The sequence below is a fragment of the Lycium ferocissimum genome, chromosome 4 (assembly GCF_029784015.1).
Source record: "Lycium ferocissimum isolate CSIRO_LF1 chromosome 4, AGI_CSIRO_Lferr_CH_V1, whole genome shotgun sequence".
NCBI lineage: Eukaryota > Viridiplantae > Streptophyta > Magnoliopsida > Solanales > Solanaceae > Lycium > Lycium ferocissimum.
In genome coordinates, this window is record NC_081345.1 from 19,681,303 (window position 1) to 19,704,909 (window position 23,607).

The 23,607-nt window shown below is 35.5% G+C and overlaps 1 protein-coding gene, 1 non-coding gene and 1 pseudogene across 3 annotated transcripts; 2 read left to right on the forward strand and 1 right to left on the reverse strand.

Annotated features, from left to right (window-relative positions):
* The first annotated feature begins 1,334 nt into the window (after window positions 1–1,334).
* LOC132054435 (probable F-box protein At1g44080) lies at window positions 1,335–2,833 on the forward strand (annotated as a pseudogene).
* An 8,028-nt stretch (window positions 2,834–10,861) lies between these two features.
* Window positions 10,862–10,942, forward strand: TRNAL-AAG (transfer RNA leucine (anticodon AAG)). The gene has a single exon. It is a non-coding gene; the product is annotated as a tRNA-Leu (tRNA).
* A 5,134-nt stretch (window positions 10,943–16,076) lies between these two features.
* Window positions 16,077–23,265, reverse strand: LOC132051734 (polyadenylate-binding protein-interacting protein 11-like). Of its 2 annotated transcripts, XM_059442925.1 has the most exons (11): window positions 22,924–23,260; window positions 22,250–22,803; window positions 21,553–21,663; window positions 21,418–21,462; window positions 21,226–21,298; window positions 21,019–21,131; window positions 20,879–20,938; window positions 20,749–20,796; window positions 20,592–20,660; window positions 16,471–16,532; window positions 16,077–16,373 (listed from the first exon to the last, which is right to left on the reverse strand). In XM_059442925.1, the coding sequence occupies exons 2-11, from the start codon at window positions 22,727–22,729 to the stop codon at window positions 16,316–16,318; spliced, it is 1,119 nt and encodes a 372-aa protein (XP_059298908.1). In that variant the 5' UTR covers window positions 22,730–22,803; window positions 22,924–23,260; the 3' UTR covers window positions 16,077–16,315. The 2 variants fall into 2 exon arrangements, with proteins under 2 accessions (XP_059298908.1, XP_059298909.1); XM_059442926.1 differs by lacking the exon at window positions 20,592–20,660 and having other exon boundaries at window positions 22,924–23,265.
* Between the last annotated feature and the right edge of the window lie 342 nt (window positions 23,266–23,607).

Sequence of the window (23,607 nt, forward strand, 5' to 3'; positions counted from 1 at the left end):
TATTTTATATTTTGCTAAAAATCGAAATGTCTCCACTGATTTATATGCCTGCCGAATTCTCAATCAATAACCAACAACAACAATGGCAACCCAACATTAATAACATAATTTCCATGCCAAATTATTCCATAGAAGAGAACGTCACACTTTGCCGTTTCTCAACTTTCATAATTAATTCATGCGTATACGCTCATTTAATCACGCTCCCTTCGTAAATAAACCAATATTAACACAAATAAAGAAATACATACCTTTATCGTTAATAATATTGTATCTCCACTTTCACCTCAATTTTATGCCACACACACCACCATACGATTTCGCAACGAAAACTATACGGTATACGGGCTGAAATTTGAGAATTATAAGCGGTTTAGGCCAAAATTTGATTTGGAAAGGTTGGGAAAGATTTTCGAGAATTTTGGAGTGTTTTTGGGTGTGTTTGGTCGAAAATGAGGGGTTTACCCTTCTTATAAGGTTGGCCTCGGATTCTCGCCTGAACCATCCGAAACCTTCGGGCGCGATCGCGCTTCCTTACGGCGCGTTCGCGGCTGTGTTAATGCCTCTTCGCGCGTTCGCGCGCCTTCCCGGCGCGTTGTGCAGAACCATTTTCTGCCGGACCTTTGTTGTAAAACGGTCATAACTTTTGATCCCGACATCATATGAGAACCCACGACCTATGGTTGGAAAGATAATTCAATTATCTACAACTTTCATTCTTGGTGGTTTTCCAAATTCGAAACTTATAATGCATATTTTACCCTTGAAAGTCAGATCACCCGAAAATGCTTCCCTTAAATTGCCTTTTTGGAGGGCTTACACTCATTTTAGCTTATGGGTCCTTCTTAGGACTTGCTCAACTCTCCATGTACTATTCATATGTCTCTTCATATGTCCTTTATAAAACTCCGATGTGGGCCCCGCTTGTCATGCAACAACGGACATTTCCATAAAGTGTTTTATGGACCAATTCACTTCTATATGACCTCCAAATGTCATATACATGATATTATTGTATTCTTACCATATAAAATCGATCCCAAACTTGATTTCAAAATTCCACTTTTAAACTCCAAATTTTTATTAACATTTCCATCCCATAAAATCATAGAATGCTTATGTCTTTCAACAAAGTCGGAAGATAACCTCGTCCCTAATTTATCGCAAACAACTTAAAAATTTTCCGACGTACAAAATTGCGAGATGTAACAATAAAGTTAAATTATTTTTAAATATAGAAAGGTAATAATTTTTTGGGGAGAGGTTAAAAAGAAAAGGATGATAATTTTTTTGTACACAGGACTATATAATTTGCGAAGAGTAAAGTTATTTTTGGGATGAAGTTATAGCAAAGCAAAAAGTAATCCTCTAGGGTTTAGAGTTGGTATTCTTTTTCTCTCCCACATTGAAGGATGACGAATTGGTCGGAACTTCAGAATGATGCTCTGGTTCAAGTAGCTAAGAGTTTAAATTTTGATTGAAGACTACCTTAATTTCGCCAGTGTCTGCAAATCTTGGCGACGTGTCGCCACCAAGGACAACTTTAACAGTGACCTGCCTAGGTTTCCAACGAAGAAGGCAATGATGACAGTTCCTGTCGAAAATTCTTCAGTCTTTATAATGGCATGATTTTGAGGAAGAGGATTCCGAAAGCTATTGAAAAACGGTGCATGGAATGCATGGGATGGCTTATCGTAGCTGGAAAAGACGAGGGTGAAATTTGCCTCATCCAAATACCATGAAAGGTTATCATTGCCAATGCCAACAGACTCAGGATCCATGGACCTTTTTTCACAAGGCAGTTTTGTCGGGTAATCCTTCAAAAACATCAGACTACGTTCTCATGGTCATTGAGGCAAATAATAAGTACCTCAGTTATTGGAGGCCAGGTAATTTGAGATGGACCAGGATTAAAGAAGCGTCTCTTCTTCGTGATGTGGTATACTTTAAGGGCAAATTTTATGCAATTCGTTCGCTAGGCGACGTGCTAGTTTGTGATTTTACTGGTGGTGACCCAACTGAGGCTCAGAAAGTAGCTCAGTTGCCTCGGCATCAGGTTGGAGATGAACAATACATTGTAGAATCACTAGGCTCATTATTTGTAGTTGCGCGACATGGTGGTCTCGTTAAGTCCAGGATTCCACTGACACCCGATTATGAAGTTTACGATGATGAGGTTGATGAGAAACTAACTTTTGAGACAAAATATTTTCGGGTTTACAAGGTCGATTTGGCTGCTGGAAAATTGACAGAAACCAAAGAATTAGGAGACAGAGCTATCTTTTTGGGTGCTAATGCATCTCTCTCAGTCCAAGCTTCTCAATTTCCTGGAGTTGAGCCGAATCACATTTATTTCACTGATGATAATTATGTTTATGTACTGCTCATATTTAGAAGGAGGCGGCTTGGACATGGGTGTTTTCAACATAGAAGATGACACCATCGAGCCTCACTATAAAGGTGTTTCGCTCAGTCGTTATACTCCACCAACTTGGGTCACACCAACTCTCTATTAATTTATTTTGAAGTCAAGTTTGTTATACTTTTTGGCTACTTATTTAGATTTTACTACTTATGTCTGTTTTAGAAGGGAGCTGTAGGCTCAGTTTCCATTTTAGATTTCTCTATTCTGTTTTGGAAGGCATGCTAGAACTAAAAACTTATCGTTCTATCTGAAACTCTTATTTTCCTTTCTTTAATTGCTAATTCTGAGTTGATTTCTAGATATAATTGCTTCAAAGTTCCTTTATACAGTGCATATTATGGTTCCTGATTTTCATTGTCATGAACATCTTATCATAAGTAGAATTATGAGTTGCTATCAAATTATGTATATGGAAAATGTTTCATTTTTTTTCCTTCTTTTCGCGCTTCCTTTTTCTTGTTGTGCTCCAAAGGGCTATTTGCTTGGAGGAGGCTTAATTTGAGTTGAGATTAGTTAATGAAAAGAAAAAGATGATGGTAGAGAGGGTTGAAGAGCCTTTTCACTGGGTCGTAATAATTGTAGTCAAAGACTCAAATTGAAACTAAAAAATATAGAAGTCGTTGCATCTAGTGCTCATGGCCTGCTAACTATCTTAATATATTTATGCTGTTTGAAACTGTTAGTTTCTTGAATTGTTCAATCCAAGGGTAAACACAGTCGAGTAGGAAGAGTGGCTAGGCGTTAAAGTTGTTGTAAATTGTTGTACAAAACACGGAAATAGTAAGAAATTCTTGAAAGTTTGAGGCATGTCGAAGGCACTGTCCTTAAGGATAATTCACCCGGTATAGGTGTATCCCCCAGGATTCAACAAGCTCTTCTAGTACAAAATTAGGAGCCAGAATCTAACAAAGATTTCACAAAGTAATAACCCAGCAAAAGAAATAATAATAAGAAGAACTATTTGCTCTTTGTCTTTTTCTCTGCCATATATGATGACACAAGATCATATATATATATATATATATATATATATATATATATACTCCAAGAAAGAGATGATTTCTCATTGTCTCTGTCATCTGCCCAACGTTCCAAATATTTAATATGAAGTAAATGCCATAAAGCAACAAATTGAATTGCAACATTCGTTGGCAGTAAATACTTGACCAAAAAGGATGTGATCATCAAGTGATGTGACCGTTTGGTCAACAATCATATTTTATCAAATGAATGATGCCATTTAAGGCTAATAAAATAATAATAAAACTTTGTCAATTACCGTTGGTATTATTTTGAGATACTAAAGAAAAATAATATTTTTTTTTCTAACAATCTCCCATATATATCAAAATAATAATAAGAAATAAAATAAAAAGTTTTGCTGGGTTTTCACATATAAATATAATGCGTCGAATCTGGTATCGCGTAGACTATGAACCAGACCTAGACAAAATTAGAATATGCTTACAGAATAATTCGTGAAGTTTTGAACTTCTATGAACCAAGAATTCTTTTGTAAGCCCATGGTCTTATTCTATCACATTATACTCGCACAATCTTTATCATTATCGCGGTTTTGCGCTAAGAGGTCATGCGCGTGTCCTGGTATTCATGAGTGCTCTAGAAATCTGTCACAATTTCATAGAAGCGGCACCACTTCACACTCATATAGGTCCACCCATCAAGTGTATTCTGCAGAGCAATACACCACCTATAAAGGATATGGTAATGGATTAAGAGTTTATACCTCAACTTCACTTTGTCTTGCAGCATATTGCACTATAGTCGCACACCATAGGAAGGGACATGATTTAATAGTGCACCTTCGATCAACTAATGACTTGTTATTACCCATATGAACCTAATTCATGGGTTCTCCAATCACATAGGTTGGGTTACCATCATTGTTGATCTTCTCAAGTTGACATAGTAAGTCCCATTCCCTCGATGTTTCGGTTATCAATTTCCTTTGCAAAGGTTTAGTCGAGGATCGCTAAATTCATTTCTGACTTTACATAATCTATGGAAATAATTCCATCTCTTAGCATATGCTTTATCACATTATGTCTCAAACGTATGTGTCTATTTTTCCCATTGAAAGATTTATTTTTCGCTACAGCTATCGCTGCTTGACAATCACAATGCATAGAGACAGAAGGTGTTGGTTTTATTCCTATTGGAATACTTGCTAAGAAGTTTCTCAACCACTCGGCCCTCATTACCAACTCCAAAGCAACAAATTCAGATTCCATAGTGGATCTAGCAATTATGGTCTGTTTGGCTGATTTCCATGTTATGGCACCCCCACCAAGGGTAAACACATAGCCACTAGTAGATTTTGTCTCATATGAATCTGAGATCCAGTTAGCATCACTGTATCCTTCTAGTACAGCGGGAAATCCACTATATTTAATACCGTAGTTCATAGTACCTCTCAAATATTTCAAGAGCCTTCTTAATGCATTCCAATGATCATTGTTAGGATTATGAGTATATCTACTCAATCTACATACTGCATAAGCTATATCGGGTCTAGTAAAATTCATCAAATGCATTACACTACTAATAATTTGAGCATAATAATTTTGAGAAACTGCTTCTCCATGATTCTTTTTCAATTGACTATTAGAATCAAAAGGAGTGCTCACAGGTACCACATCAAAATTTTCAAACTTTTTAAGAATTTTTTCTACATAATGTCCTTGAGTCAAAATCAAACCATCATTGTCTCTAATTATTTTCATGCCCAGAATAACACTTGCTTCTCCCATATCTTTCATGTCAAAATTTGAAGACAAAAACTTTTTGGTCTCATTTACTATATCAAGATTAGAACCAAAGATAAGCATGTCATCCACATAAAGACATATAATAACGCAATGACTATCAACAAGTTTTGTATAAACACATTTGTCTACTTCAACAGAGGTAAAATCATTACTTAACAAAACTTGATCAAATTTTTCATGCCATTGTTTCAGAGCTTGTTTTAAACCATATAAAGACTTTATTAATTTACAAACTTTATTTTCTTGACCAGCCACTACACAACCTTCGGGTTGTTCCATATAAATTTCCTCCTCTAAATCACCATTTAAAAACGTAGTTTTAACATCCATTTGGTGAATAAATAATTTGTGAATAGATGCCAATGCAAATAAAACACGAATAGAGGAAATTCTAGTCACAGGAGAATAAGTATCAAAATAATCAATATTTTGTTTTTGAGTAAAGCCTTTAGCAACAAGTCTAGCTTTATATTTATCAATATAACCATCAGGATTATATTTCCTTCTGAAAATTCACTTACAACCAATGGGTTTAGATCCCGGGGGTAAATTAACTAATTCCCAGGTATTATTTTGTAAAATGGAGTTTATCTCAGATTTGATGGCTTCTTTCCAATGAGATGCATGAGAAGAAGAAATTGCTTGAGTAAAAAAGTTAAAGGATCATTATCAACAATATAAGTGAAAAAATCATTACCAAAAGATTTTTCTATCCTTGTCCTTTTACTTCTCCTCAAATCCTCATTTTCAAAATCATTTTGGAGAACAGGAACACTAGAAGTACTTTCTTTTTGAAAAATAGGAACATGAGAAATATTATCACCCTTTAAAGGAAAAATATTCTCAAAAAACTTAGCATTTTTTGTTTCTACTATGGTGTTGCGTTCAATCACATCACTATTGATTACAAGAAATCTATATGCAGCACTATTATTAGCATAACCAACAAACATACAATCAGAAGTTTTGGACCCTATTTTTCTTTTCTTAGAGTCTGCTAACATAACCTTGGCAAGACACCCCCATACTTTCAAATATTTTAAGTTAGGAGAATAACCTTTCCACAATTCATAAGGAGTTTTTCCGAATTTCTTGTAAGGAATTCTATTTTGTAAATGACAAGCAGATAAAATAGCTTCACCCCAAAGATTGTCAGGTGCCCATGAACTAACAAGCATACAATTCATCATTTTTTTTAAAGTCCTATTTTTCCGTTCAGCTACTCCATTTGATTCGGGTGAATATGGAGAGTAACTTCATGAATAATTCCTTCCTTTTCACAAAAATCATTAAACAAAATATATTCTCCACCTCTATCAGATCTTACTCTTTTGATCTTCTTATTCAATTGACTTTCAACTTCAGATTTATACAACAAAAACATTTCAAAAGCTTCATCTTTATTTTTCAACAAATATACCTTTGTATATCTAGAAAGTCATCTATAAATGTGACGTAATATCTTTTATCTCCCCTAGTCATAGTTTGTTTCAAGTCTCCCAGATCAGTGTGCACTAAATCCAATAAATCAGATTCTCTAAACACAGAAGCATGTGATTTCTTAAATTGTTTAGCCTCAAAGACAAATTTCACACTTATCAATACTTGAAAAATTAACATTCGAAATAAGTCCTTCAGAATGCATTTTCTTAATATAAGATGAACTAACATGTCCAAGTCTAGCATGCCACAAATCAAAAGAATCAATCAAATAAGCAGAAGTACTATTTTTTCCATTCACAACATGAGAAACATTAAGTGCAAATAAACCATGGTTACAATATCCTTTGCTCACTAAAACATTATTTTTTATTAAAGAAACCATATTGTATTCAAATAAAACCTTCACCCCAGCTTTTCCTAATAGTCCCACAGAGACCAAATTGGCTTGGATATTAGGAACATGCAATACTTCAGGTAAAGCCAAAGTTTGCCCAGATGTGAGTTTAAGAAGAACTTTTCCTTGTCCAAGAACTTTAGTGGTTCTTGAATCACCAAGATATATAAATTCTTCTCCTCTATTGACTTGGGTGTAAGACATAAAATTATTTTTATTGGCACAAATATGCCTAGTAGCACCAGAGTCTATTACCCAGTCACTCACATTGATTTCAATGTTCTCTCGGGAAATGACCGCAAAAATAATATCATCTACTTTATCCAAATAATTTTTTATTCAACAGGATTGTCAATTTTCCCAAAAATTTCCTTGAAAGTTCCATTAATAATTTTGGGCTCGTAACCATGTTTATTTTCATTAAAAAGAGTAGAGATATACTTACCTACTTTAGTAGCATAATTCCAAAAGTTGAGTAGTTTAGCAAAGACAATTATAGTTAAAAGTATAACAAGAGTAGAACCTCCAACACCAACAGCTTTACCGATCCATAATTTGTAATCACAACAAGAAGTAAATGTCCACCCGATCACATCACTAATCTTGTATACTTCACTCTTGGATACACCATAAAGTATCAAAATCATCAAGAACATAAACCAGACTTCCTTTAACAAACCAAGGCTAGATTTTCCGTGCTTCATGACAACAAGAATTATCCTTAAGATTGTTGTAAATTGTTGTACAAAACACGGAAATAGTAAGAAATTCTTGAAAGCTCGAGGCGTGTCGAAATCGTCCTTAAGGATAATTCACCCAAGATAGGTGTATCCCTCGTGATTCAATAAGCTCTTCTAAACATACAAAATTAGGAGTTTTAATCTAATAAAGATTTACAAAAAAGTAATAACCAAAGAAAAGAAATAATAATAAGAAGAACTATTTGCTCTTTGTCTTTTTCTCTGCCATATATGATGACACAAGATCATATATATATATATATATATACTCCAAGAAAGAGATGATTTCTCATTGTCTCTGTCATCTGCCCAACGTTCCAAATATTTAATATGAAGTAAAAGCCATAAAGCAACAAATTGAATTGCAACATACGTTGGCAGTAAATACTTTTGACCAAAAAGGATGTGATCATCAAGTGATGTGACCGTTTGGTCAACAATCATATTTTATCAAATGAATGATGCCATTTAAGGCTAATAAAATACTAATAAAACTTTGTCAATTACCGTTGGTATTATTTTGAGATACTAAAGAAAAATAATATTTTTTTTTCTAACAAAAGTTTCATGCTTAATGTCTTTCTGTTGACGCTGCTCTACAGGAGAATTTGGTCTCCAATGTCGGGATGACATCCTAGGTGAGTTCACTTCAAGCTTGACCTAGCTGATAATTTTAACAATATCTGTCTTGTCAAAAGTTCAGTTTCGTGTAGCTCTTGCTATGGAGACTTGAACTGGTTGATTAGCCTGAAGGGTAACTTTTAGAGCCAAAGGAGAAAACTACACTAATAGGGATCTTTTACATTTTAGAAACCATTTCCAGGTTGTTGTGAGTTCCTCTGTATAATACAATTCTATAACCTATAAGGTCCAACATATCTTGCTTCATTCGACAATTAAAAACTGCTATGAATAGCTTTCTTGTCAAAAAACCTTCTTTAGTGCTTTGACGAATTTTGTTTTGCATTTGGGAGCATATGTTTAACTCGTGGATTCTCAAATTTAAAAGTTAGTGTCGACTTTCTTGTTAAGTTTGTCATAAGGTTCTTGTAGTATAAAATTTGAGACACACTGTTTTTTCTAATGCTTTACTTTGAAACTAAATTTGTCTGTAGTCTATTCATATGGTTAGTTAATTTTTGGATATGCAAGATATAGTGCTTTGGTTCATGAAGTGTGCATTCTTGCAACTAGCTTTATGTATGAGCCAAAAGATGAATGACTGCGCAGATAAAGGTGGTTACCAGGAGCATGCCTTTGTGCTTGTAGTGAGTAGCCTATGAACTATAGTTTTGTAAATGCTCTCTGCGTGAGGCTGCAAGCTCTGCTTTTCAATTGGGCTTTTATTCTGAGATTGTGATTAGGATCTACTTTAGTTACAAGAGGGCGTTAATCATTGCAGAATGAGGTCTTTTCTTACTTATCTATCATTGTCTTTTCTCTGAGGATAGGTTTGCTTTTGTTTAGGTAGTTGAAATTGGGGAAACTAACTTTTTAGCTACTAATTTAAGATAGCCATCTATCTCGAACTTTGTCACAGTGTTAAAGCCTAGTAAATAAGTGGAAAAGTTAGAGGGGACGGGCTCATTATTCTCCGAGCTTGAAACAACCATGCTCCACTGATCCTTTCTCGGGAATTTCTTATTATCAGATAAAGCTTTGAACTGCTTCATGGCTCATGCTATTGTTTTTGTTTGAGGATTGAATGGTGTTTCTGCCACACCCCACCTTCTGCTACTATCCAAAGCCAAAGCTACTTTAGATTTCGCGGATGATTCAGAGCCAAGAGTAAATTTAGCTTGGTTTTCTTCCCCTTTGAACTCTTCAAAAATTTATGCTGTTAGATTGCCAATTCACCGGAGCAGACCAAGCACTTGTCGTGCAATAAGATTTAAAGAGTAACACGGGGTAAATTGAGTGGGAAAGCATAAAGTTACCGCTCCTTTTGTCTCATTTTATGTGGCATACTTACTTGGTCAATGAAATAGTGTTTTCTATTCTAGTCCATTCGTTGGGTGATTTCTGACTCTCACGTTCACATGCTGTGCTCATCGTTCAAGTCTGTGAATAGAATTATATGCTTCAGCTGCGTAGCTCAAATACCACATAGCTTTTTGGATGATTATGAATGTTAAGATTTGAGACAATAAATTATCTTCCTCAAGCACTCGCAATGAACATTTGACGTAGGACGAGTGTTTTGCGGATGGAGGTAGGCTTGGGAAAAGGGGATCATAAAGCAATTATATATGCAAGTTAGCTAGGTCATCCCTAATTGAAATTCTTTTGACAGGGAGCAGTTTACTTTTTTTTCCAATGAAAGTTGTCAAAATATATTTGCATTAGTTGAACTAGTGGTTTTGAATACCGGATGCAAGAAGTTTAAAAAGAATCATACATCTGCATTACTTATCTCTCAAGTTAGGTGAATCAAGATTTGGAAAATGTTAAGCACCCAAGGTGTGATCTAATAGTTAATGAAGTATGTTAAGAACTATGAGGTCTAAGTTTTAAATTGCAGTAGAGGTAAAAATACCGAGTGATTTTTTTTTATTGATTTTAATGGACAGAATTACCCGATACATGTGCTGGTAGAGATAGCAAATACCTCTTTAATTTCAAGGTGCATAAAAGTGCCCGGACACAAGGGTTATAAAGAAAGTTTTGGGAAATGTTAAAGCTATTTCTTCAATCATTTGATGTGGCCTCCCTCAATATATAGTTACTCATTATATTTCTGTAACGTTCTCAATCTTATGCCTCTGACATTGGTTTCTATTATGCTTTCTAATCTTCCTTCATTTATTTGGCTGATTATATACGTGCATTGACTTGGACAATGAAGATCCTCAAAAGTGAAATAGTTGCAACAGTGGAGACGGATGAGAGATCATGTGTCCTTCCGTTCATCAATATATATATTTGGCTGTTTGTTAAGGTCATGCCTATTGTAATAAGATATTTCATTTCTTTAATAAAAATGTAACGCCTAGAAGTTGAAAGCTATGGATGGAAAAAGAAAAGACATAACTACATTATGTAAATCTTAAAGCATTACAAGTATCAACATGTTGAGATGGCCGAGTTGGTCTAAGGCGCCAGATTAAGGTTCTGGTCCGAAAGGGCGTGGGTTCAAATCCCACTCTCAACATTTATACCTTTTTTTTACTATGTACATGAATTTGCAATACTCTTTTAAACGTAATACTGTCAAACCTGGCATTTGATATTTAGACAAACAATTAACTTTTTGTACTTTTTATGTTATAAACGAAAACAATATACTTGTAAATTTTAAAATCTCAATTGATTTTCATATCTCATAAATTAAAAATTGAAAAGACTAATAAATTACTACTAAATTCATAATTAGTTGTACCACACAGATAAAGAATTAAAATCTATGGAACATATGCATTTTAAATTAATTGAGAATTTAAATATTTCAAGTTTTACGCAAGAACTCTACAATTGTAGGTTGTTTCGTAAATTCTAGTATGTTACACCACGTACTTTCAGAAGAATGCTCGCCAGGTCTAAGTACAAGTACGTGGAATTTTGAGCAAGAAAGTTAACCTTCAGATTTAAGGAACGACACAAGTATTAAGCATATTTATGGATAAAGGGATATATGAGATTGTACGTACCTATATTATGGTTATGAGGGTTTAAGATCATGTATAAGAAGTATCGGAAGGATTGGAGGTCGAGCGGGTGAAGAACGAAAATTTGGTCAAACTGGGCAGAATCGCCCTATGCGTTCGCGACTAGGCCATCGAAGGTTGCTGGGTGGAAACCGAAGGTTGCTGAGTAAGTCGGTTTCCACCGACTTTGTCACCCTATAAAAGGGGCAAAACCCTTTTTTTTTCCATTCAAAACATTTCCCAAAATTCAAAAATCATATGGAGGTGTGAGGATATCTTAAAATTGAGGGTTTTGAGTGATTTTTAAGCGGCGGAATATTAATCGAGGCTCGGATAATGCATGGTTATGGTTCTAGTATTGCTTTGCGGTGGATTGTGGCTTAGATTCAAGGTGGATATGGACGATATTTCTGTTTTAACAAGAATAAGGTATGGATCTCTCCTTATTAATATTACTTTTGGTTTATTCACGAAGATAGAGTGATTAAATGATCGAATAATAAAGTTGCGGGTTGAGAAATTGGATAAACATCGTGTGGGATGTTTCATGGAATATTTTGATATTGATAATGTTGGTATTGTTGTTGTTGCTGTTGATTGTTGAATTGAGATTTCGGGTTAGGCATATAAACAGGGGAGATGCTGCCCAATTTTCGGCAGGATATAGAATAGTTTAATATGAAGACATAGCATAAGCATATAACAATGAGTCTAACGATAGTGCGAATCCTCTTGAATGTAGATTTACGAGTACGGACAGATAAGCGTAGATAATAGGAGGCTGCACAGGTATGTTAAGGCTCTTCCCTTTCTTTCAAAGGCATGATTCCTATGTTATGATTCCATAAATGTTTTCATAACCTTCTTGTTTTCAAAGGCTAGAAGTTCATGATTCTTAAAGCTTCTCATGATGATAAAGATGAGAATGTTTCTATGATGATTTTATGTTTAAAGGTTCCAAGTTTATGGTTTTAATGCTATCATGAGATTGTTGAGGATATTTCATGATTTCCTTGATTTTACTCATTGTTGTTGATCTCACCTCATGATAATTGTTCCTTCGGGGTAAGATATAGCGATGATGATTGTTCCATAATATAATCGGAGGTTACTGACCTTACGTCACTCCGATAAAGTTGTAGCCTTCGTATGAGCTTTCATGCATACTATTTACATTATGTATGTATACATATTATGTTTATGGATCGGGTTGTACGCTCCTCGGCACTAACATATGATATTTATGGATCGGGCCATACATTCCTCGGCACTAACATATGATATTTATGGATCGGGCCGTACATTCCTCGGCACTAACATATGATATTTATGGATCGGGTCGTTCGTTCCGCAACAAAATGATACACTTTTGGATCGGTACGTACGTTCCACAGCACTAACATTTATGGATCGAGTTGCACGTTCCGCAACACTAATACTATATATATATATATATATATATATATATATATATATATGTGTGTGTGTGTGTGTACGCGCGCGCGATATATATATATATATATATATATATATATATATATATATATATATATATACACGTTCCACATCACTAACATTTATGGATCGGGTTGCACGTTCCGCAACACTAATACTTATATTATATATATATATATATATATATATATATATATATATATATATATATATATATATATATGTGTGTGTGTGTGTGTGTGTGTGTGTGTGTACGCGCGCGCGTATATATATATATATATATATATATATATATATATATATATATATATATATATATATATGTGTGTGTGTGTGTGTGTGTGTGTGTGTGTGTGTGTGTGTGCGCGCGCGCGCGTATATATATATATATATATGTGTGTGTGTGTGTACGCGCGCGCGCGCTTGCGTACATATGATTTTAAGATGTACAGGTTATCTCTCCTATTCCATGTTACCTTTCATATCTATATATGTTGTTATTTATGTCTTACATACTCAGTACATTATTCGTATTGACTCCCTTTCTTCGGGGGGGGTTGCGTTCACGCCCGGTACGGATGCTCGGTTTGGTGATCCTCCCGATCAGACTTCTACTCAGCTGCTTGGGGAGCTCCATTGTTCCTGAGCTTAACTGATTTTGGTACAGATCCTTTTGATATAGACTTATGCATATTTGGGGGTGCGGCGGGGCCCTGTTCCGTCATGATTCACTGTGATACTCTTATAGGTTTGTAGACATGTGTGGGTTGTATATATGTTTTGGGCAGCTATATCGACGTAGTTCGTTTTGGATATCCCCATATATAGTGGCAGCCTTGTTGGCTTGCATATTTTGTTATGTCTTGGTTAGCTGTGACTCCTCGGGAGACAGGTTCATTCTGATATATGACAACATGAGTCCACAACATGTTTTTTTTTACAAATTTCCATATTGTCCTTAGTATCAGTTTGATTATATCTAGCAGGTTCGTATACGAGTGTCCATCTCGAGCACTAATCATGGCCCATCGGTTTGGGTCGTGACATAGTCTCTTACTGATAATATAACGCTTAAATTGACGAAGAATTTTATCCAAACTTTCAGCAAAAGGAAATTCAATAGCTTTCCTTGAAGGCTGTCTAAGTGCTTAACAGTTGACTCTTCTATCTCCAAGTGGCAGTTGGTTGAGGCTCTTCATCGACACTTTTGTTGTCACGTATTTCTTACAAAATATTATTACATGTTATTTGAGTATGGCAGTTATAAAGAGGTAATTTTACAAAGAGTGTACCACTATAATTGATGTCATTGTTGTTATAGGCAGAATGCTATTATAGAGAAGTAAAACATAACATGAAAAATCGATTCCGAAGAAAATCAAACCGTTATAGTAAAACGCCATTATAACGAATGTCAATTATAGAGAGGCATGACTGTAATAACTTAATACTAATATTAGGAGTCGTTTGGTACCTGGGATAAAGATAACAATCCTAGGATAAAATTTGGGATTAACTTTATCTGCAATACTCTTTTAAACGTAATAACTTAATAGTTAATACTAATATTAGGAGTCGTTTCTTACTTAGGATAAAGATAACAATCCTAGGATAAAATTTGGGATTAACTTTATCTCATGTTTGGGTTGGGATATTAGCTTATCCCAAGATTAACTTAGTACAAATGGTGGGCAAGGCCGGCTAGAGGAGGAAGCCACTAAAGCAATTGCTTTAGGCCCCCCCCAAATTGAAGGCCCCAAAAAATTATTATTGTGTGTGATTTGTACATTATAAAATTATGAGTAAAAGGGGTTAGAGTTTATATTATTTTTTGAAATGTGATAGAGGTTATTGAAATAAATAATTCAAAGTTTATACTCTTTCCGTCCATATTTATGTGGCATTCTTTCCCTTTTAGTAAGTTTAAAAAAGAATGATATTTTTTCATAGTTAATAAAAATCTAATTTTAAACTTTTTATATTACATTAATTATATGATTTATAGCCACAAAAGTTTTCATTGCTTGGTTTGAACCACAAGTTTCAAAAGCCTTTCTTTTTCTTTTAAACTCCTTGGCCCTTGCCCAGTTAAATACCTTCACATAAATTAGAGAATAACAAACATTATGCAATTAATATATAAAAATGAACAAATTGATGAAGACTTTGATAATTTCGAAAAGGCGAAGTCTTTTGTAGAGTTGATTATTTCTTATAAATTGTGGATTAAACCATTTTTTAACTTCAAGATAGACTTTAATTATTCTAAATGTATGAAATTATTTTTGACATCTATTTAGTGGTATAAAAATATTATCTTAACCGTCAATATATGTTTCTTATACAATAGTTATTAAAATTTTAATGACTATAGTTATTAAATATCTCTAACGGTGGAAACTAACATGTGAATAATCAAGATGCATGCAATATTGTCTGTATGCCATCTATACAAAAAGATGAAGAAAGGATTTGAATAAACGTATATAAAATTTCATTAGAAAAATTTAAAGCAAATCGTAAAGGTTTGAGCAGCCACTAATTCCGCCGCTTTGATGGTGGGATAAAATAATCCCATGAATATCCTCACTCATCTCATCCCGCAACTAAATGATTCTGTCTCATTTTGGAAAAAGAAAATGGAAAACACGTTGAGCCACCCTCTAGTTCACTATTTGAAACCAAACAAGCGGACGGCTGTTCATTTTTCCATAAATAAATATAATGTACGCCTTGTATTATCTTTGTCCCTCAGTTTAACGTAACTAACACGTGGCATCATCTGTGGAAAGAACCAAACCCATAAACAAAAAAAACCCAAACCCGACCCAGAGCTAGAAAAGGATTCTGTTCTAAGGGATGTGACACTTGCCTTGACTGCCCCAGATTATCTCAGCAGAGTTATCCCAAATTTGGCAATGTCAAATTCTAAACTTCTCAACACTATCATCTATTCAAGAAAATAAATGAAGAACCAAAAAACAAAAACCAACAAAAAAAAAAAAAAAAAAAAAAAAACGTGCAAGCAAGTCACTACCCTACATCTCTATGGGGTCCGGGCAAGTTATGCACAACCCCAATGACATAGCAGAAAGTAACAAGCGAAAAAATCAAGAGGAATTTTGAGAAAGTTACTGATGAACGTAACGGTAAAGAACGTCCATCTAGTATTGGTACTCCAAGGCATTGTCTATAAAAACATAATATACCAACTTAAATTAAATCTACTTACACCCTCATAAACCAGCCAACTCTATAAGCTTAATAAACCTGATAAGTACCTCGTGGGTGAGAGATTTCCCAGCTGAGATTAAGTACGAAAAACTAAAAGACAAATGCCACAAAAGTACTCTAATATTATATGTATATATTTAGATATGCTTATAAGCAAAAGAGCAACTGCAAAGCAACGCCAAAGTGATTGATCAGAGCAGTCCTGAGCGAGGAGAACGCGGACGCACAGGAGTCTTCGATGGGCTTACCCTGCATAGACCACAATATAAAGATAAGAGATTAAATGAGAATCTTAGTAAATACGAGAGGAAGTTTTAGCGGAAATTTTACGGAATCAAAAAACAACCTTATGGGAAGTGATCCCAAGATTGCACCACTGCAGTTCAGTGCTGCAATTGCACACTCCGCCTGAAACGGAAGAAAATTTAGCATGAAACCATACATAAAGTGCAGTAATGGAAAGTCGTACCAAATCCATTAAGGAGATGCAGTGACGCAAAAACGAAATCAGTAAAATGGAACAGTTCAAAATCTTCTATTCTGAAATCCAATGAACATACTACAAAATACAATAGAAAATCATCAGAAACTGAGGACCAGCTGTTGAGATCACAGAAATGCCACACCATGCACACTAATATCAAATGAAATTCTAAGAAAAGGCACCATGTACGCGTTGTCTGCCATGAATAGAAGACAAGAAGAACCGGCACAAGTATGTCATTTCCAAACTTAGAGGTGCTATCCCCTACAAGTCCCATCCCCAACTAGTACAAGCAAAACGGTGTGTTCGGTATGGAGAAAATGTTTTCCAATTTTTCCCATGTTTGGTTGGTCAAAGTATACTGCAAAACATTTTCTCTAGGAAAACAAGTTCCTTAAAATGAGAAAAGGGAAGTCAGGAAAACAAGTTCCATAAGTGACATTTCAAGTTCATTGTCTCCTCCCCACCCACCCAACACCCCCAACCCATGACAATCCCACCCTCCGCCATCTCTGAACCCCACTCCCCATCCCATCTCACCCCGACACTGTTTTGCTAGGTTACATATAAATGCTCCTGGGATAATGTTTTTTTTTGCTTACCAACCAAACACTAGAAAATAAGTAATAAATGCACTTGTTTTCCAAGAAAACATTTTCCTTCATACCAAACACACCCGTAAACTGAAAGTGCATCTCTCAGGGAATATCAGCACGTACTCTACAGTTCATGATCTCAGTCGTGAAACAAACATTTTCCACAGGTAACGGAAAACAGCTTCTGGAATTTATTGGATGAAAACCTCAAATGCAGATACAGAACCCAGTGAAAGAAAATTATAGAAAATTTTTCATATATCCCTACCAATTATTAACCCTCAGAGGGATAGGATGCGGTGGAAAAAGAAGAAACAAATACTCCCTCCGTTCCAATTTATTTGTCTTAGTTTGACTAGGCACGGAGTTTCAGAAATTAAAGAAGACTTTTGAACCTTGTGGTCTTAAACAAAAAATATGTATGATGTACCAAAATGCCCTTTAATCTTGTGATCCAAAACATGCCATGTGGGATGCTGAAATTAAAGAGTTGCCATATTAGGAAAGAGACATTCTTTTTTAAACATACTAAAAAGGAAAGTGAGACTAACAAATTGAAACAGAGAGTAATTGAAAGCAACTCATGAACTGAGAAAGTATAAATAACTAAATATGCAGGTTAAATGAGAGTACTTGCAATTGCTGGGATATATCAAGGGGAATCAGACTTGGCCAATTGCAGGTATTAAAGTACTCCCTGCTTATCAAAGTTGAAGATTGTTTGGTTGGAAGTTAATATTATCTATTTTCTTGAACAAACAGTACCAAGTATATAGCCCTTATATCTCCAGACTTAATTTAAGTGATAAAGACATAAGTAATTGGGAGGCCCTAACTCAACGAAAGAGCTTAAAGGTTGGTCGCTGATAGAAGCAAAGTGGGCAACAATTTCGCCAGACAATCTGAACATGTAGGGTAAGAGAAATACTTCTGGGGACTCGCCATGGGGCATTCTATTGCCACATTCTATAAATTCAAACTGATTCCTCACCAACAAGTCCACTTGAGTTGGTCAGGCATCAAAAACACCCAGATTGCAATTTTTTCGTCTCCACTTTTCTAAATTCTAAGGCTTCTGATATCACTATTTGCTGCAGATGAGCTACATCAAGACTTAACATGTGTAGATAGTGACTGAATATTGCCTGTTCAACTGATCAAATACACAACAGAGAAGCAAATATTGTTTCTGCTGTCTTGAACCCCTTCAGTAAGGTCTTTTAATTTCTACTTCTTTCTACTGTTTGACTCCTTCCATAATGTGATCCATCCTGAGCTATGTAAAACAAGCTCCTTCAAATCCCTTATAGTACTGAGACCTTCCCTTTCTTTATTTGCAAGGGATGCAGCTTTTCTGTTCCTTTTTTTCCCTTATAAGTCCAACAATTCCATTCATAGAAAACCAATTAAAAAAGTATGTACAAGATCCATAACTCAACCCGAACCAACCACAATCCTTCATGTGAATGAAGCGCAAAAGGTGAAAAAGTTAGTTCTGGTCGAGCATATTAATCTCTTTCATCTCCAACTTTTTCTACAGTGGAAATAGTCAACATAGTCATAATAAAACGACCAAAAAATTTTGATAAGGAAAGCAACCCTAAAATTAAGCGTGCAAGTAAATTCTCTTGGGAAGGTGGACAAAATTCTATCAAACTGCGCTCACCTATCTCATTTCATCGCTGGTTGAGGAACTAAAGGAATTCTCCCACCAACCCTCAGGGGTTGGCCTGGTGGCAATTGACTTGAGCCTTGGGGTGCTCCCTTTCAAGGTCTCAAGTTCGAAACCCGCTAGGTGCAAACAATTTTCGAGGGCCATCGGACTGGGGAAACCCTGAATTACCCGTGGTGCACTTGCGGGAAACTCCTTGCCGAGGGCCTGTGCACCCCCGGGATTAGTCGGGGCTCAAAGAGACTCGGACACCCGGTGCTTAATCAAAAAAAAAAGGAATTCTCCCACCAAAAATAACTCTACCTGCACTAAGAAGGACTAAAAGTAGGAAAACTAAACTGCAACTGGCTATCAATAGACCTACAATACCAGTTAACCTGCAGATGAAGGACCTTACTAAGCCAAAGAAAGGTCTTATTATAGAGAAACTTACCCAGTTACTGGTGGCAAAGAAAGAAAGCAGTATATGCTTATATGGAACTCCAGGAGCAAAGGGAAAGAATTTAAGCCAAAACTCAATTTATTTGAAATTTATTTCAGAATTCATAGATGTGAGAACTGAGCATGCCAAAACCGACATTTCGAGTAAGTGCAATGGATCCAAATAGGGACCAGAGTTGGTGTTTCTACACTTTTGACCGCAAAGAACCACATAACATCAGAATAATGTCCAAATAACGGCAGAGAGTTCCAATTAATGTGACAAAAATGTTGAAAAGGAGAAACTTCTTTTGGGACATGGCAGATGAAACCCGAAAGTTTCACCTGGTTAGTTCGAAGATCTTCACCTCTGATTATGAGGGCTTGGGTGAAATACTTTATAGTTCTCAACAACTGACTACACAGGAAGTGGCTATGAAGATTTGGGATAGAAGAGCAGGCATTACGAAGGGAGGTAACCAGAAAATACGGAGTCATGGAAAGGAAATGGAGGCTAGAATGTAACATTACCTTATAGATACATCTTTTAAGCAATATCATGAAGGGTTTAGAAGATTTTAGCAGCTTGGTTACCTATATGGTAGGAAATGAAAGAAGAGTCTTTTGGGATCAACAGTGGTCGCGGAGAGAGCACATTCAGGACGACCATCCCTAACTTATTCACAAGTTCGTTCGAAAAAGAGATGATGACAATAAATCCAGGTGGTAAAACAGGGTGAGTTTTTGAGACTTGAGATTCAAAAGAAATTTACACGATCAGGCAGCGGATGGATTCCAATGTATATGCTCTACACACAGAATACCACTCACTGCTCAGGACTCGTGAAGGTAGGGGGCAAGTGATTGTGCATTTTCATTAAACCCTATCATATCATTTGCGGTTAGAAAAAGGTCATATACATTTGAGGAATAGCCTCTTATATGTTAGTTTTTGCCTTTTTTGTGCACCAGAAGTTCCTCTCTGTACCGAAGATTGTAGATAACCATATTACTGTGTAGTTTCTCTATTTTTTAGCATACATCTTGTTTACGGGAGCTATCCCACATTAATAAAATTATTTACCCTTTTAAAACCACCAGCGCTAAGTAAAAGAGATAACACACTTTGAGCAAAGATAAAATGTTCAAGGCAAGCATTTGCAAAATCAACATGATCCAACATCGATAGCAACCGATTGAAAGTTACAGTAGCTTTGATGAGTAATAAGAGGAAGAGGTCCACAACTCAAGGAAGCATAAGCAGCAATACAAAGTCAGAAGCTCATGGAAGTTACCATGACAAACTCAACAAAAGCTATACGAGTCGAATGATGATAGTCACCAAGCAACCTCAAGCGATGAACCTATGTTAGAGAAGAAAATCCATAACATAGAGTTAAGATTTCAACAAGGAACAGCACTTTCAGACTTGTTACATGAGCAGCTACAAACCTCTCCACAAAAGGTCTCAAAGAACAGCTTGACATCTGCTTGAGTAACCTGCTTCATACAAACATACAAGTCATAAATATTTTTCTTCATTGATGTCATCAACAAAAGTGAATTATAAACTCAAAATTACCTTCTTATCAATATTTGTACAGTACACAGTTCTAGCACACATCTCTCTTTCATCTTCAGACTAACATCAGCACAAACAGTGAAAAATTTAGTATTAGCAGCACTAAGTATGCATTTGCAAATGTAGTCACAATTCCTCACCCTTGGAAGAAAGGTTGGATTAACCGGTGCAATTGCAGTTTTAGAAGGAAGCACTCTCACGGGATAAAACCCAAGCATAGTTCCTGCAAGACTCAGAGCGCTCCTTGCACCTTCTGCGTAACATAATGGGGAAAATGTGATGTTAGAAAACAAACACCCTAACAGTCTAGCCAGAATATGTAAACATATAATCATGTTTCAACCTACCTTCATCTGTAAACTCAACAAAGGCAAAACGAAGGACAGAATTGGTGTCACCACATATACGACAGTCGACAACCTTCAGTACATCGAGGTTAGTCAGATATGGAAACAGAATATTTCCTCCAACATAATTAAAAAAGCGAGACAATAACCACGAATGAGAACAGAAGCTTGACATAACAGATAGATATCCACCTGTCCACAGCTAAGAAAGAGTCCTGCGAGCTGCTCTTCAGTCACCTACACAAAAGAAGAGAGAGAATTATTAAAATAAATAAGATAAAGGTGCAGTAACCCAGCTAACAATATCACATGACCGATCTTTATTACCTGATGATCAATCTCGGATACATAAACCGTCCTCCTTATAACATCTTCCCTTTGGGCCATGCCTGTTCGGGTATTTATCCTTCTCCTTCCATAACCATACCCATTTTTCTTCTGCACGCGCAATTTAAAACTCAACTAATCAGCTCAGACTCACGGACGTAGATATATTACCAAAAGAAACAAAAAATAGAAAATTTCTTTTTCCGAAATAAATGGTAGAGAAACAGATAAAAGAAACTCAATACCTTCACTTTAACGCTATAATGACTAAAACCTCCTAATACAACATGAAATGTGATCATCTTACATCTAACATAAACTAAAATGGAGAACCTAACTTATCCATATTCCACCGCACTCAAACAAACAAACGTAAATTACTCCCTTTGTTTAAATTTGTTTGTCTTACTTCCCTTTTCAGTTTGCTTAAAAAAGAATGGCCCTTTCCTAATTTGGCAACTCTTTAATTCCAACATCTCACGTTTCACATTTAAGGCCACAAGATTAAATAGCATTTTGGTACGTTATACATATCTTTAGTTCAAAACCACAAGATTCAAAATTCTTCTTCGCTTTCTTAAACTCCGTGTCCAATCAAACTAAGACAAACAAATTGAAACGAAGGGAGTATCAACTTTTGCTTTAGACCAAACAAAAACATGGTAAATCAAGAAGCAAAAAGGTGATCAATTGATACCCTTCTGTTGGAATTTCCATTGGCAACTCCCTGGTCAGTCTGCATTACAAAATTGTTAAACTGCACAGCACCAGGTGGAAATGGGACTAGCATGTTGTTGTTGTTAGCCAGTGAAGGAGGGACAAACTCTTCAGCCTTGGGATTCAATTTGGAAAATATTTCCTGCAAATCTCTCATCTCTTTCTTAAACCCTTCATCATCACCATTCCTTAAATCACCACCATTCATTTTCTCATGCTCATGCTCAATAACACTGTGATCATTACCCAATAATCCATTTCCATTGATTCCATTGACTTGTAAAGAACCTTTCTGGGGTTCTTGCTGTAGCTGATTAACATGGAAATTCTGATTAATAACACCATTCTGTTTCATTGTCATTGACTGATGATCAACAACAACAGCAACATCTTTCTGCACAATTCTGCCTGGATTTGATGAGCCAACAACATTAATAGCAGCATTCTCAACAACAGCCATGATTTTTCAAGAACAGTGTCAAAGAATGCTCCTTTTTTGTCTTCTTCTTGTACCCTTCTTTCTAAATATAGGTTCTGTCAAAACCCCACAAATCAAAATAAACAAATAAAGATGACTCCTTTTTTTCAAGAAGATCAAGTTGGGTTTTCAAATTTATTACTAAATCGGGAAATAAATTTAAAAAAAAAACGTACCTGGTGGTCTATCTAGATGGTGTCCATTGATAAGAAAACAGAGATTACTAACACCAAGATCGTCAGCTAAGAATGAAAAATCAAGAACCGATGATAAAAAAAAAAAGGATTCCTTTTTTTTTTTGGCTATGGAGTGTGTAGTGTGTTATTTTTACTGAGTCTTTTCGTGAGAGAGAAATGAAATAGTAGGAGTAGTACTAAATTCCACTAGTTTATAGCAATGAAAGAGAAGAAGGTGGGTTCTTTGGATGGTCCGTTTTGCTTTGGCACACTTGCTTTTTGGACTTTATTATTTCAGTTGCTGCTATGCTACATATGTCCAAAAGAAATTGATAAACGCTGAAGAACCTACTTCTACTGTCCCACCTCACCACAAACCCAAATATGTTTGATGGTTTTAAACGCCATTCATTTTCCATTTGTTATATATTCTTTATTTTAAGGAGCCGTTTGGACATGGTTTGAAATTCTAAATTATACTTTTTTGGATAACGTGAGATTTTATCTCATGAGATGAAATACCACGTTCAAACGCTGATTTCATCTCACGATTTTAAATCGCATGTCCAAACGCCTACTAAGTGAGCGTTTGGACATAAAAAAGTTGAAAATAATATTTTAAAATTAGAGTTGTGTGTGGATATCAATACAATTTGAAAAAATGTCTGAATTTTTGTGGGTGAT